This window comes from Stigmatopora nigra, chromosome 1 (assembly GCF_051989575.1).
Source record: "Stigmatopora nigra isolate UIUO_SnigA chromosome 1, RoL_Snig_1.1, whole genome shotgun sequence".
NCBI classification, from domain to species: domain Eukaryota; kingdom Metazoa; phylum Chordata; class Actinopteri; order Syngnathiformes; family Syngnathidae; genus Stigmatopora; species Stigmatopora nigra.
The window spans coordinates 20,329,428-20,346,261 of NC_135508.1; the positions used below are offsets into that span (position 1 = coordinate 20,329,428).

The 16,834-nt window shown below is 41.0% G+C and overlaps 1 protein-coding gene across 2 annotated transcripts in view; it reads left to right on the top strand.

Annotated features, from left to right (window-relative positions):
* The window catches only part of plxnd1 (plexin D1), a 76,663-nt gene that overhangs the window by 23,186 nt on the left and 36,643 nt on the right, over nt 1-16,834 (top strand). For both annotated transcript variants that reach the window (XM_077717165.1, XM_077717247.1), the window contains 6 exons: nt 3,609-3,708; nt 5,408-5,506; nt 7,272-7,361; nt 8,282-8,381; nt 9,938-10,095; nt 14,249-14,394. In XM_077717165.1, coding sequence (XP_077573291.1) covers nt 3,609-3,708; nt 5,408-5,506; nt 7,272-7,361; nt 8,282-8,381; nt 9,938-10,095; nt 14,249-14,394 — 693 coding nt within the window. The remainder of the gene's footprint in view (nt 1-3,608; nt 3,709-5,407; nt 5,507-7,271; nt 7,362-8,281; nt 8,382-9,937; nt 10,096-14,248; nt 14,395-16,834) is intronic.

The window sequence follows — 16,834 nt, forward strand, 5'->3', positions numbered from 1 at the left end:
CGCTAAGCCAAAGGAAATTGGATATGTACGTCTGGCCGCTCACACTGATGTTTGTTTTTGTCAAGAAGGCCAGGGGCTCGCAGAGAGGGTATTCTCATATCTGGAGGCAATCCAGCCAGATGTCAAAGGATCCGCTTTATCTGATGGCCGTTGCGCCAGCCGTGTTTTTGACTGAGGTGTCAAGACTGAAACCACTTGGGCGTGCGGTCTTTCTTTGCTTTGGGAAGTGCCATGAAGGTGCGAAGCACGCCGCTCGCAGGTGGATACGTGCGATTCTTCACCCAATTTGCGCTCGCGCACCCCAAAGTCCTCCGGTGTGAAATTAGATGCCGGCTTGCAGCAAAGGTGATAATGAGTCGAGCGGCGCCCACACAGGATGAGATTTGCTTCGCAAACTTCTGAGCGGCTCCTTTATCGGATTTTAATCACATCAGGGTGTTTTTTTTAATAATCCCTAAAGAGATTCTTGTGACCCACTTCTCATCTCATAATGAAGCCTGAATACGCTTATTACTTGAATAAATGCCTATGATTTGAATTTCAGTAGAGACAAATGACATGTATTGAATCTGCGATGCATGGATTGTTACTATTTCAACATTTATTGCAACTCAAATACTGGTTTTGTGATTAAGGAGTTGAGGGATTTGTGCTAAATCTTATCAATTTGCAGTAAATCTCCATTTAACCCCAAGTAATATTTTCCCTAGCCACAATGGAACCAGCAATGATTAGACAACCAGATTAGTGCCAAGAAAACAAATGGAACGCTTCATTCTTCTTGACCACAAACATTCTACGGACTACATTTGCGCCTAGGAGAAAAACCTCAACAGGGAATTGCAGACACATGATCACTATCTGATCGGACTAATTGTATTTGTAAACTTGGAAAATATGTGCTGCAGATGTGTGTGTGTACAGTGTGTGTAAGTATGTGTGTGTTAACTAGAATCCCTCATTAAATACACACGTCATGTTGTGATCATGCTATGTTCACTTGTGTATTTTAAGGATAAACATTAGGCAGATGTTGTCGTAAAAAGACGTTCACGAGAAATCTCTCAGGCTTGTTGTACTTCAATCATTAAGGAGCAGGTGTGTGCCTCGCAATGTGTGTGTGTGTTTATGTCTGTTGTGTGTGTTCAAAGACATCATTCAACTCTGTTCAAAGTAGATTTAATGGGAACCAAAGCACAACATTTCTCAACCACCCGAGTAGGACATGTACCTAAATTGCCCCCCATCCTCCTGCGCTCTTAAAGTCTCTCAGTAACACACACATGCAGGCAAATACACTCACTCTTTAGCTTTCTCTTAAACAAACACATTCAGTGTTTTGCTTCTGTGTCGGCTACTCAGGTTTTGGCACCTCTATATTGTTTCCCCCTTTCCTCGCCCAGCCGCGTTTGAGGGCTCCCCGGTCTCGGCTCTGCTCTTTGTCCCTGTGAAAGTGATCTTTTCTCTTGAACATGCTTCTTGCTGACGGAGACGTGATTGAGGATGTGTGTTTAACCGCCGTGTCCACTGAGAGGGCCTGAGAGTGCAGGCCGGCTTGTGTATTTAGTGTGTGCCGTGTGTGAGTGCGCAGGGTCATGTTGACTGGGGGGAGTTGGTGGTGGCGGATATGTGGGTGGGTGAATCTATGGGAGGGTAGGCGGCATCGTAAAGGTATTAATCTTCAGTCTTCACCAAAAGGAAATACTCATGTTGATGATGTTGTTCAATCTATAATTGTAATCACCCAACTTGACAGGTGTGCTATAAAGCGCCCTAGGTTAGGTCTAGGGTTGTGCACAAACCCACATCATCTTACATCAAGACTTGTACAAGAACACAACTCATATGTCGACAAAAGACCACAATGTTTGACAGTGGTAGCGAAGAAGTGGAACGAATACGTGGACAAGAGCAAGGTGGAAAAAATGCAGGACTGAAAACAAGACCGAGACATAATGACACAAACCAAGACTGATACAACACAAGGCTTTTGGGTAGTCCAGATTAAATCAACAAACCTTGACATGGACAAGAACCTGAGTGCTATAGAGTCAAGTCTGAAACCACCAAGACTGAGAAAAGACAAGATTGAGACAAGAGGGTCTACTTAGACCAGGGGTGGGCAAACTATTCCACAAAGGGCCGGAGTGGGTTCCAGGTTTTTTATTCCAACCCCTTGAGAGGGCACCTTTTCACCAATCTGGTGTCCTACCAGTACAATCAGTGGATTGCAGTCAGGTGCTTCTTGTTTTCTGCAGAAATCTCATCAGTTAAACTGTCTGTGCTATATAAAAACCTGCACCCTCAGTGGCCCTCGAGGACCGGTTTGCCCATCCCTGACTTAGACAATCCAAGATAATTCATGACAGAAACAAAACGGTTTTGGCGACTCAAGACAAAAAACATCACTAAAATGTCTCAAGACCAATACCAATTTCGCATTATCACACAAACATATTGAGTGACTTCCTGTCCAATCTCTTCTCGAAGGTGTTGAAACCATTCTAGTAGCCACTAGTGTCCTGCTCCTAATTTTCACATCCTGTAAGTGCAGCAATCATGTGAGAAAACAGTTTGTGTGTGTTGGTGTGTGTTGTAGTCTGCAGGTTATTGTTGGATACAAAGAGTGTCCGTGAAAACAGAAACGCGGCAGCTGATAAGAGCCTGGAGGAGTCCGTCTGCTTCTAATCACTTCCCCAACACACACACACACACACACAAAAAGTGACGTATTTCGTTTACACGTTGTCAGTCCACTCCGAACACGCACACACAAGTGGGCACACACTTCAGTCCTTCCAATTTGAACCCTTGCAAGAGTGTCGCTATTACTGGAGGCTCTATCATTGTTGGTGTGGGACATCTGTCTTTCCTTGAGGCAACACCCCCCACCCACACACACACACACACACACTCACATACACTTGCAGATGCAGATAGACAGCAAGGAGTGAGACACAATTATTAGGAAGAAAATCAAACAATAAACCATGATTTTCTTCCATGGAAGGTGATTACAGTAAAGATTCACACGCACCAGGAAACGGATAAACATATTTACGATTTTATTCCACCAATCCAGCTGATGGCATTTATAATGATCAATATGTGTATCATTCGCTGGAAAAACATTGAGCGTCGTTTCCCATGTCTGTGCACCTCATATAATAACCACAATGGCCTCAAGTCATATTTCTTGTCTTTTTTTTATTCTGTAGCTGTTCTTACCAAATTATTCACGTTATCTATTTTGTAATGAGTCAACTTACAGAAATGGAAGTAAATTATATTTGACATCTGACCTTTGCTCATTTACGCCTTCACTTCTGCTCTGAACCGGTGTTTATTCGTTAGAATTTTTGCTTTGCACACTGAAGTGCTTTGTTTTGTCCACATCGAACTTTTACCCGAGTGTGTCGTAACTCTGGAATGAGCACCATGACTAATCTTCACTTCCCCTTTTCTTCTTTTTCTTCTGGTTTTTGCAATCAGTTTGCAAGCTGATTTTGTGCAACAAATGCAAAGGCTGAAACAGGGACTCGAAGTCTGCTCATTGCGACATCACGTGTGAGTGACGCTGACCTTTCTTCTTTGCTTCTGTCCAACAGCTGCATTAGCTGCTTGAGCACAACATGGAAATGCTACTGGGACCCAGAGAAACACCAGTGTGTCTCAACCAAAGATGAGACCAAGCACAACCTTTTAGAGGTGAGTTCCACCATTTGCCCTCAGGATCATGGAATACTAACAAGTTCAGTGGGAGGCCAGACACATCTGAAGGCTTTGGGGTCAAGAGAGAACCGGGTGTGGAGAATTGGGGAAAAGTTATGACATTGATTGACAAAGCACATGTTGGAATTGGAAAGACAAGCTTAAAATCATGTTGATGTTCTGTTCATACTAACAGACTCAAGAGGCCTCCTATCCTGTTTCTGATTTATTTTCATATGGCAACATGTGGAGAAGCAGGTCACAGTAGTCATCTGAACCAACTCACAACTTAATCATTTTTTCCATCGCATGCTATATATGCCATTGACGTCTCTCGACATCCTATCTATTTGTACAAAAAAAGGACCGTCAGTGAATGCCCTAGTTTCATTCTCCATTATGTCCTATCCATTTGGACTGGGAGGTCTGATATCAATCATTATATCCTCATCAAATACCATCAGTGATTTGCGTAGGTGGACCAGGTGGCCACTTACTCTGTAACTTAAACACTCATACATGTACTCAAACACTCCCTAAATTTACCTAAATACTCCTACACTCCCTCAAATAAACGACTCGTTACCTAATTGCTTTGAGATGAACATGATTTTTTTCCTAGAAGTGACCTAAATACATACCTACTACCAAAGTTCTCCCTAAATTCAACTAAATCCTCTTTTTTTGTGTGCAAAAATACAGTATATTCAGATCTAATCTTAATGCTCTTAAATGCACTCAAATGCTTCCAAAAAGTAATATAAACACTCCAACAATTACCCAAATAATAAAACTTAATAAATACCTTAAAAGTAATCTAAACCCTCATAGATATACTCAAATAATTCCTGGTAAAACCACACATCAAATACCGAAACTCAAATTTATTGAGACACTACATTTGTCTTCATGTTTATCGAGATCCACATAGAGCTACTCAATACCCACTAAGAATAACATAAATACATGCATAGCTACAGAATACTCTTCAAAAAATGACCCAAAAATGCACAGATTTACTGAAATACTGCCTAAAATTGGTCAAAATGGTCATTTATTATAGCCACTACAGGCCTACATTGTTGTGAAAACATGCATTGCTACCTAAAATAATAGTATCTTTAAGTGTCTCTCTTGTGTGGTCACATCCACTCTAAAATCACAAAAACCCTTAATTTGACCAAGCGCAGATCTTCAAGACGGGCAAGTGTTACTTAAAGTCACTCTGGTCACCGGATGGTCAAGTTGTTTGTGTGGATTCGCTTTTTAACATTGACGCTTTGGTTTCGCATCACAAGACACTTAGAAAAGAGGAAGGAATTAGTTTCGGTTAAACTGGTGAAGGAAATCAGATGTCATTGTGTTTGGGAGCACAAAATGAGGACTTACTTGTCATGTGTCCTGCTTTTATTTAGGAGGGTTTGGAACCATTTTTAAACATGACACAGATCAATTTTGGGTGTGGGGTGACTATTTTCCGATGTGCTGAGGCCGCCTTTGCGTCCAGCGCCTTTGTTATTCCAATCCCTCATCGTCTTTCTATTTGAAGCCACTGTTGTTTCCCTCCAAGTGGGACTTCACCCACTCATTTCCTCCTCCCCTAGAAAAACAGGACAAGTATTTTGGTTTGCGGATGTGCGCGGCCCACCTATTGTCTTTACTAACGGCCGTGTGTATGTCACTTCCCGCCCCGCAGAACGCCGCTTCCTGTCCAAGCCTGGCGGCCGCAGAGGTGCCCCCTTCATCGTCTGGGGCGTCCCGGGACTTGCTCGTTTCCCTGAGGAACGTCCAGGAGGTACTGCGCGTGCACACGTGCTCCCACTCGGAAGCTGGCCTGTAGCCAGCATATGTGTTGTGAAAATTGTTGGAATAAAATAGGAGCATATGCTGCGTTGGCCTCAAGCTGAGCGTGGCACACATGCGCGTTTGCCTGCCGCTGCTTGAGTGCTCAAAAGTACGGCAAGGTGACACGCAGGTCGGGAAAACGCAGAACAAACGAGCGAGCATGTTTTTTACGTCTATGTCAGCACGCCACCCAGACTGGATTGGATTAGATCATCATTTTATTTCAGCTGGTGCCTCCAAAAATAAGACAATGGGTGCAAAACATTGGCAAACAGGTATATCATAAAATAACCTCTTTACATGATTAAATAAGTCTGGGAAGAAGTCAAATGTATGACCGAATTAAAATTGATCAAGGGTTCAATTTCAGGTGGCTTCCAACCTTCCTCCGTGGAGTTTTCATAGTCTCCAGTCTGGGTTTTCTCCGGGTACTCCAGTTTTATCCAAATTGACAATGCTCAAATGCAAATTCATTCTTATGTAGCTTGTTTTGTAACATCTGTACAGAGATCATCATTAAACATCTGTTGACTGGCCACAGAATCAAGATGTCCCTCACCCATAGTTAGCTGGGATAGGCTCCAGCACATCCTCCAACCCTTGTGAGGATAAGCAGTTTGGAAAATAAATGGTCAGCGTTTAAAAGATTATGCCAAGTCCTCTAAATCATTTTTTCAATAGCCCAAATAGTTTGGATTCATTTGAAAATTGATTAGTTATACTGTTAAATTCAACTCAATTTTGTAATCTCAGTCCTGGTGTGAATATCATCACTTTCACTGATGAGGCCTTGGTGCTCCCACAATGTTGGCAGACAAATTGCCAGGCATTGTCAGCCCCTTGTCAACCTGGCTGGCCTTTTTTGAGCCCTTTTCCTGGGGTGTTGCTATGGTGACAGACTTGGCGCCATGAACAACCGTCTACACACAAACACTCACACAGACACAATTCCTCGGGGTAGCTTGAATGAAAGTGACCGTTCTCACGACTGTTGGGTTTCACGATAGTTGGATTGATCCAACCCGACTTTGAGTCATACCTTCATCAAGTCAACACGGCGCTCGATTTGTGTTCCTTTGGTTTGGTCTCTGCGGAAAAGGCAATGGCGAATCACAGTTGTTTGTGGAGTTTGTGGAGTGAAACTGGATTTGATTCTCACTGGGAGGCACAGCAGGGGAGGGTCGGCCCTTGGATATATTTAAATAAACTGTGATAAACATTCTCACTGATACGCTTAGCAACACGTTTGGGTCAAATGGTGAGACTGCCTTGACATATTCTTATTGTTTGTGTTATTAGTCACAAGCAGCCAAAAGACAATTGTTGCGCTATTAAAAAAAAAACCTTGTTTGACAAATGTTTTATTTTAACAAATAAAAGATTGAGTTTACACACTTAAAGAAGGTGAAGGAATTCAATCTATTAGGACCCAACAGCCATTTCTGGCCACCATAAAAAAAAAAATTCAACTCTGTATGTTGCACGGTTTGGACAAACGTAGTGAGAGAATCTTAACATACACACAAGCACACACCCATAAATCACGCTTCATACGGATTATAGATGAAAAATCTCAACAGACACTTGGCAATCTTATATATTATTGGCTCATCAAACTTGCTTGAATGAACATTCCAGCCACTGCAACATGTGTGTGCTTTGCCAAAAACTGTTTACTACCAGGGCTGGTTTAACGGGAGTGTTTTTCATTGCAGGGGGAGGAGCTGGAGTGCGACTTTGGGAAAGAACCACGGTACAAAGCTACATGGCTGAACAGCTCGACTGTGGAGTGCATCGGTGTGACAGTAAGTGGCAACAATTAGCAACCAATTCCATTTGGGAAACAAAAGCACTTTAGCTCTTGCCGATTTAGGAAACGAGGCTCGTCGACAAGTACAATAAGTGGCAAAATTGTTAGAATTGAGATTACTACTGTTGAATGATAGTTTCAATGTTTTCCACATTAGAATTTTGGTTCAAAATGCAGTCGACTCTCAGTATTCACAAGTCAATTGGAGCCCGTGCAAATAATGGACGTCTGTAAATAACTTATGACTGATGTAATTATATTGAGGATTTTTTTCAGATGGATCCAGGACCCCCCAAAAATACATATATTTTATAAGAAACTTTCCATTTTAAAAATTTAAAGAATCTTGAATAAAAATCTGCCAATAAGTGTACTGATGTCTTCAGAATTTCCATACCATGCGCTTTCCTTAAAACCTATTTCATTTTCAAGAGAACCAAACCTCAGTCATGCACGAATTTTGAATTTATGTTTTATTAACCCAGAACACTCATTTAATTCACTAGTCTTCATTCATTAATGTATTAATAATTCTGAAAATTGTCATAATAATAAGTAAAATTTTATAATGGGTAATATTTTTTCGTGAAAGGGTTAAAAAAATGAACAGGACATTTTTGTCCATTGAAATTGAAGTAACATAGTCTACCTGTGAGTGAATGGCAAGAAATAAACTTAAGAAAATGTAACTTTCTTTGAATAAAGTCACCTCAAAGCCAACCTTGCAAAAAGAAACACTGGAAATCAGTGGTCAAAAAGCAATCATGGACTGTAGATGGATGACAGGATAAAAGTGAACTTCACTAATGGATGGTGAGGATCCAGTGGCTCTGGTTCCGTCTTTTTATGGATTGACAGTATGTATGTATGAATGCAGATGGGCTCCTGTTGCTAACTTCTTTTGTGTTATTGTAGCTGTCCACCAATCAGAGGACTCACATGTACCAGCTCAACCTGAGAAGAAGAGGCCACCTTAATGAGGGCACCTTTGTGGACAGCCCCCAGCCGATCAACGGTAAGACATGATCATCCTGACCTCTAAGAAAAAAAAGCCTTCCTCAAGAGCGTAATTATAAACTTTCAAGCTGCCACCTCTGCTCCCAGAATGCATGTCACCTGTGCAAAAACAATGAGTGCTGTGATTGGATTTCTTTTCTTCTGTTTTTTAAATGGAAGAAAAATACCCTCTCTACTTTGAGACATACCCGATTAAGCTGTCCTTCACGCTTAATGATAGTACTTTGTGTATTACAACACATAATCTGACAACAAGCAGTCATTTAGCATTATTTTATATTCAGCTGGGGGCTAATTACACATAATGATGATGATGACACACATCAAAGTGTGCTTTCCCAAGTCTTGCAAGTTCACGCATATCACCATGACAACAGGGAGAGGGCGTTAGGAGTTGTTGAGTTTGGCTTGCCGTCACACTCAAGTTACATGCCAGACCTTCCAGATGTGCACCGCACACAAAGGCCGTGTGAAAATTTCAGCTCACTTTAGCGGACGTGACAAGTGTCTTTTTTTTACAGAGCTGAGTCATCAGAAATAGAAGAAAAATAAAGAAAACACTTTTAATCGGGAAATGAGGGAAATATACAGCTCCGCTTCGGTCACATTCTGTTGACATTTGGTTTCGCTCCTGCATGATTTAATGATTAAAAGTGAAAAGGACTTTGACCCGTGGCAATCTAGAATAAAAGTCAGCCCTCGATGCAAAGCATGAAATGAGATTAAACTTTTTTACTGTTTTAGATCAATTAGGATGAATGTAGTCATTTGGGTTTGCTAAATGGCAAAATAGTGAGATCCCCTTATTTGCACTCCTTTTCAGATTCATAAATCCATTTTTAAACTGATTGAGATCTTTGGGGTCAGACCCTTCTCAAAAACATCATCTTTTGCCGAGGTCAATTTTTGAAGAGTTTGCCAGGATACTTCAACTCGTTCGACTTCTGAAGAGGCATTTGCACCAGAGCTTTTTCCACTAGACCAATTCATCCTGAAGCAAAATAACCACCAAAAAACCTATATTTACCTCCCCCAGTAGGTGAAACTGATAGATGCGGAGGTCTCTCTCGAAAGCATCTCCATTTTTCTACACTATGTAAACATCTGGTTTCCATTGTTAATGTGGCATTCCAACATACGGACAGCATTTGTTGCTTTCTCACACTTTTTTTTATGAAAGGTTGTACAGGTGGTCAAGACGGCAGGATATTTGCAGCTGGAATAGCGTACCAGAGGTCACAGTGCTCCAATGTGAATATTTCAGTGCATATAGTTGAGCCTGTAAGGCATTAGCATCATTGTCTTGACGTGTCAACATAACAACATTTCACATTGGATTACTGGCAAAATATAGGGCACATTTCAAGATTGAGGGAGGATCTGAATTCAAAAAGGTTTTCTTGCCAACAATGCCGATGATGAGGACTGTGATGTGATTTTTGTATGCTATCTTTGTTGATCTTTTGTTTTTCATTTCTGTTTATTTCATGGACTGGACACTTTTCTATGTGTTAGCCAGAAAACTAATTTCAACTGTTTGTTACCTTCCCTTAGTGGAGGTGTACAACTGTGGCGTAGGCAGCGGAGACTGTTCGCAGTGCTGGGGTCGCGAGGATCAGGGCCACCTCTGCGGCTGGTGTGAAAACAGCTGTGGACTGAGGGATGACTGTCAGCCCATCAAAGAGCAATGTCCTGCGCCTGAGATCCACAAGGTAAGATCGCAGTTGAATACAAATGCTTGCTTTTACAGCTCTTTACGGTGTCAGAGCTATAAAAGTCAATCATGGGCTTGTTCAAATCCTGTCGTGTTGTCCATTGTCAGCTGCTCACATGATATCTGAAAGGCATTCATCAATCTGGTAGTGAAAGGTGTTAAGCTACCCTTGGCCGCAGATCCCTTGGGTTAGGACTACCTATGTGGCCGTGCATTTTGACGGGCAACTTGAATGCCATTTCTGACTGTCCGCTGTACAATTGTCAATGGTACTGAACACTAAGTTTCAATGATTTGGGTAAATTATTTGAGAAATTTGGGGAGCTCTTCGTAGTAACTTGAAGCGGGCAAGTGTTTCTCGTTGTAAAATTTTGCTTTTAAATCATTACAATACCGAAGAAAACAACCTTCAATCTCAAAGTAATTTTGTTAAATGAACTCAGCAATAGGAACTCAATGGGCGGTGGGTCAAAGGTCAATTCATACCTACTTGTTGAGATCTACATAAATCTAATTCGTCCTATTAGCATATCTACTGTTCGTAGAGAGAATCCATTTTGCTTGTAGTGGAGATCCAGAGGGAAGGGTTAGGAAGCACGGCTCATATGATCCCCAATTGGGCTGAACTTCCTGGTGATAAAAGCCCCATGCCGGGAGAACAAATATGTCCAACAAAGTGGGCAAAACACACAAGCAACCTTAACACATGGTTGCAAATTTGCTGCTAAATTTACTATTCAACTCATACAAAAGAATGAATTGCAGTTAAAGCAAAACTAGTTTGTAGTTGTAGCAAAAGTGAAAAGTAAACTTTTGTTTCAAAAAACTAATGTTGTAGTTCTGCTAAAAGGAGTCTTTGAGAAGTTTAATCCTCCATTTCAAACTGAAGCAAAGCCCCAGTTACTTGATGAAGGGCACTGCCAAACCTGCCCCAAATCTTCCATTTTGTCTCTTTTCGACTAATTCAATCTTCAGCCATGCTATCCGTGAGCTCATCCACTATTTAAAACAATAGAAATGTGCGAGACAGGACGTCCTAAAAATAGTTAATATGTGACATTAAACTAGAATCAGGCATGCGGAGTCTAGTAGGCAGGATGAAGAGCAGCTAGGCTGTAGAAGTCAAGCGGTGTCCCGTGGAGTCAGAATGCTTTTCCTGTTTTTGTCCTCGGCTCCTCTTTGATTTCCATGGTGGGACTTCTCCAGGAGACTCAAACAAACCATAAAAACAAGATCTGATCGGGCCCATAGCCGTGCAAACAAAGAAAGCAATGGCGTCATCATTCTGAACGGGGTTTTGTGTCGACACATTCTCACCGTGTGATCTCTGCGGAGGCTAAGCCGTAAATCAAACCTCACAGACTTGTAAGAGTTGCAAATGAACAGCATGACTGCCGACATTGATGGCGGAGCGCCGTTGAAATGCTTATAATAAATGATGTATTTTGCGCTTAGCTCTGTAGGGAGCCTGGCTTCCCCGGCGCGCCACGTTCTGTGCATTTCATGTTAATGTGGGGTGTGGGCGTCGCATGTGTATGAAGGTATGCGGTTTTGTCTTTTTAACACCATGAACAGTGTGCACAAGTATGTGGCGTAGGTAACAGCCGGGTGGCCTCACAGGCTGCTGTACTGTAACCACCAAAACATTGAAATCATTTCCTGTCTTGTAGTTCCTGTCAAATAAAACGTGCGGTTGTGTTTTTCACCAGAGTTTTGGCACCGTATTCAAAAGTAAGACCCTCAGGCAATATATACACACTAAACCATGATTGGACCATTTTTACCTGAGCCCCCCCACCCATCTCATTCCCAAGTGAACAACAAAGAATAACTGTTAACCGCTCGACATCTTAACGTTTATAAGATGTTTTTTTATGGCTTTGTCATGGTTCTTGGTCTAGACTTGGCGTCAACTACCAACTGTCTTGGTAAGTGTTGGTCTCAAGTTTTCAGTTTCAGTTTTGGTCTTAGCTAGTTTTGGATGCCCCACTAACAAACACAACTTCAAAATGATTATTAGTAAATATGTTCAATAGACATATTTAAAAGTTTTCATGTGAATGAAGAAAGCCAATGTTTCGCGTGGACAAAGATAGTAAGGCCAATAAAAGAAGAAGAACCTTGACTGATGTACAAGGAAGTGTCCAAGAATAAAACAAATATTTCCAATCAGATTTAGTTAAATGTGAAAAATCGCATGGCCGTTTTGACAACACCACACAAACACTTGGGTAACCTGATTGGATCATCGCTTTGGTCTTCATGTTGCTAGTCTTTTATGTGGAGATCACCAGTGGACACAACATAACCACAACTGTAAAATACCATACATTTTCATCCATATGTGGTCCCTTTTAAGAAGAATCTTTTTAAGATCTGACGTTTGTGTGGACTGTGACTCTTTGAAACATCAGATTATCAGGATTCAGACATGTACCTTGCCCTCTCGCCAACACCAACATAATAGCTGTTTTCATTCTCACTGGAGAGCCGGCCTAATAACGCAGCGGTGTCACAGTGACCGCAGCTAAGGCAGGGTCATAAAAAAAAAAAAGTTGCTTTGGCAAGATGGTAGATTTCTCTCCCATATGTGCGTCTGATGCTATCTTTAGTCGAGACATCCTCTTCTTTGGCTGCGAACTGAGGTGAAGGCAAGAGCTGAAATGACGTGCGAGAGTGCGAACAAGAGCAGAATATAGCAGACCTGTGAAGATCTGAAAGAAAATAGAGGCTGCTATTAATTGGCCACGTCCAGGCTCGGCAATAGCTATGCTCTCGACTTGTGTCCCCCAAATTGGTTTGGCACTCACGCACCTTTCGCTCAGCTCTCCAGCCCTCCCTTCACTCTCACTCTGCCGCTCTCTTGTTGGATCTGAAGGGGGCTCTTAAGCTCCTCTTTATTTGCATGTTCTGTAGATGAGCTGAGGCTTAGACAGTTAAGTTTTGGCTTTGTATGCATGCGAGTATTTAGGCGCCGAGACGACAGGCCCTTTGAAATGAATCTTCGACACTTAAAGCACTTGGCCTTCAATGTCAGCATCATTCTTCACCTCCTTCCTCCTCCATTGGGAATATATCCACTTCAAAACTTAATTGGTTCATCTGCTGCCGCCCCTTCTAATTACAATTGATTGGACTTCATCAATGGTAGCCAAAAAGTCAGCCAAGTCAAGAACAAGAAGCGGAGGTCCGGACAACATCAATACCAGAATACTGCAAAACATGATGGTCATAAGCAACAGTGCATTTTTTTTTTAATATTTTTTTTTTACACTTTCAGAATGCAAACCAATGCAGAAGTGATATTGAATTAAGTTTAAAGCCATCCATTTGTAAGAATAAATTATAAAGTGGAGAACATTGAATTTAACAAAACAAATCCAACAACTAAGTACATAATATCCACTTTCTTTAGAAACCTTTCTTCTGACTTAGGAAAACAACTTAAAAATCCACTCAACCAATTGAATGCCTGCCGTTTCATTTCTTTCTTTAAACACAACAAGAAAAAAATGTTTCAAATATAGTTCTACTCTCTCTGTAACAAAGTGCTTTTGTTGACAGACACACATGTTTGGCTGCCTATCGTTGGCAGCAAACATTAACGCAACAACATCTCAACTGAATGGTAATATTAACAGATAACGTCATACAACAATATTAATTGGATGACTAATTCTGAGCAGAGTTTTGTCACAAAGAGAGATCTACCAAAGTGGATCTACCGTTACATATATGCTTCTGTTATGGTCATTAGATGCACATGTACACATATGGTTGGTCTTAACATTCAGCCATTTCTGCGGCTTATTCGGCCATGTTGCAGCTATTAACATTCGTTAGGATGCATTACCATTTATTAATAACAATAATAATTACCATGACATCTAGCAGTCGGTTAAAAATTATGGGTGAAATGATATATTCTGCACCTTGCCCTGTATTTGGCACACTTTAGATTTACAAGGCATTGAAATCTGCGATAAATTCTCAAAGAATTGTCCAATTATGAAGAAAATGAGCTCAAATCAAAATGGATGAGCTTCAGAGAATTTTGTTTTAATGTGTGGTTTGTAAAATGAAGAATTCCAACATTCTATTGTGTTTGTTTATCTTGACCACTGTGCATACCTTTCATCCGTTTCTTTCAGATCTTCCCCTTAAAGGGTCCCGTGGACGGAGGAACCCGTCTGACGGTGCATGGCAAAAACCTGGGTCGCAGGGCTGAAGTAGTCAAAGTTTATATTGGAGACGTTACATGTACCCTCCTGCCCGAGCTCTACAGGGTCTCCGTTGAGTAAGTTTTCCTTATTGTTTGAGTTTAGATGATGTAATGTTGGAAACCTACCATTTTCATAATTTTTCCCAACATCGTGGAACTATTGGTGTTTTATTGGCTGTTTTTGCTATTCTTGTTAGGTTTTTTTTGGAGCAGACGGTCACCCCCACAGTGTTCAGATTGTGTTTGTGGTTTCTTCCTATAAAGGACCGTTTTTTCTTGGCTCCATTGCCAAACACTTGCTCATCTGGTGTTTGGCAGTTTGTAAAGTGGTGCGTTAAGAACCCTTGATGTGAATGTGTGCTGGTATATATAAAAAAAATGTCTGTTTACACAATGATAAAAAAATTGCATGTGCCATCTGTAGACGTCGGTAGTGAGAGTGTGATCCTATTTGCAAAACCGCTGAAATGTGCACAAGAGATATATGCTCGTTGTCACGGATACCTGTCATACCGTTTGGCAGGTAAGCGGTCAGTCAGTGGGGCAGGCAGTGATGCGAGTTTGGCTGAGATGTCCGATGTGAATTTTTGACATCTCAGCTCGAGCAAAGAAAAGAAAAGACAGGCACAGGACAAGAGAAAAGCTTGAGGACTTGACACACCAGTGAACTCCATGAGAAGCCGCAATGCTAGCCACAAATATTGACTTCAAGAACCATAAATAAATTAAGGTTGCATTAGCTGCCACATTGTTAAAAAGAAAAGAAAAAAACATACAAATAGATCAGTTATAAACCAAACAGAAATATTTGAACTTAGACCTGATGCTACTCACTGTCCCAACCCTAAAATATGCTTATATGTTCTTACCTGTGGATGTGGTTTCCAAACTATTTGTATTTTTAATACATGAGGTTATCACAACTCTTTGTATGCAGCACGCTTCTCACTCTAAATGACTCCATAGCTCAGGGATGAGCGCACTGTAACCATGGAGACAGCAGTCATAATGGAAGTCAGCAACTTTCCCAAAACATTCAAACTTGATCTCGCCACGAGCAGCCCAAATGGAAGCGTTTATCTGGTTGTGCTCCAGTGAAGCCAATCATTGCATTGAAAGCAGGTGAGGGTGTGACCCACCAACAACGTTTCCCCCAAAGCGCGTACGTATACCCCCCACCCCCGTCAATGAGCTCATCTTGCGCCGTTATTTCCAAATGGCTGTTTGTCGTGACACCAAAGTACAACGTTCACAAATCACGACATGTCACACGTCCGACATCGTCAGCACTCCCGACTGCTTGATGTAATTGGATGTGATCCTGTGTCATCACCTTCATTTCAAGTCTTTACATTCATTTCCACCCTTCAAGCGTGAAATTACACCACAATTCTTTTTTTTTTAAACTACCCAATTCAAAACAGATTATTATGCAAACTGTTGCAATTTTGCTCCTACTATTTAAACACTAAGACATTTTCTGACTTTTTAAATTAAGCTATCAAACGTGGTTTTTGAATATTGAAGAAAAGCTGAGTGACCAGAAAACAAGGAGGAGAGGTCATAGCCAGAATTTGTAAGCACAACCTCGTAATTCATAGAACCAGAAACGTGATCGCCTCTTGTTATTGCGGTGGAAATTACTCTTTATAAAATGTCGACCCCATTTCATGCAAATTAGAATGGATTTAAACATGTTCATCCAACAAACATGAAATTATTGATTTCTAATTACATGTGAGGCTTAAGTAAATAAAAGCAGGCAATCGATATATGTATTTTTTTCCATTCTGGCTCCTCTTCGTTCTATTTGGAGCGTGTATGTCATTTGACTAAGATGGTAGGACATGAACGTCACTCAACACACACACACACACACACACAAACAGCACATTGCTTGAAGCCAAAAGCAAATATTTCTCCACAGTGTCTGCATGCTGATTGGTCTGGCTTTACAAGGAAATAGATCTAATCACGTGCCTTGACATTATGTGGACAATACATCCTTTTTTTTCTCTTTAAATTAATGGACCACTACCATTTCTAGATGGTCCCTTTTACCAAGCTCAATTGTGGTGTTTTTTGCTAAGGAAAATACAAATGTTGTTTATTATCAATCCTATCAATCTATGTGAAAAACCCATTGTCATCCATTGAAATAGCTTTTACATACGTAAAAGCAAAACACCTGTTTCTGCCTAAATTCTTTTTTCAAAGTCTTAAGTGTACAATGAGCGTGAAACAGGAACATCGTGGGTCAACAGAACAAGGAAATAGGTGGAGTTTCCTCATGTCTGAGACATTTAAAGCATTGTAGAGCAAATTTATGTTGTTTAAAAATAACAGTCAAAGTAGATATAGGTCTATGCGATTCTTTAAAAAATGGGACACCATATGATGTCCCAGACTAAGGATTTTCTTAAGCCTTATATTAACTCTGAAGTCCAAAATGATTGATAAAAATAGTTGATGTCAGATGCATTAAACACTACAAGCACGACAATGATTGTGCTGC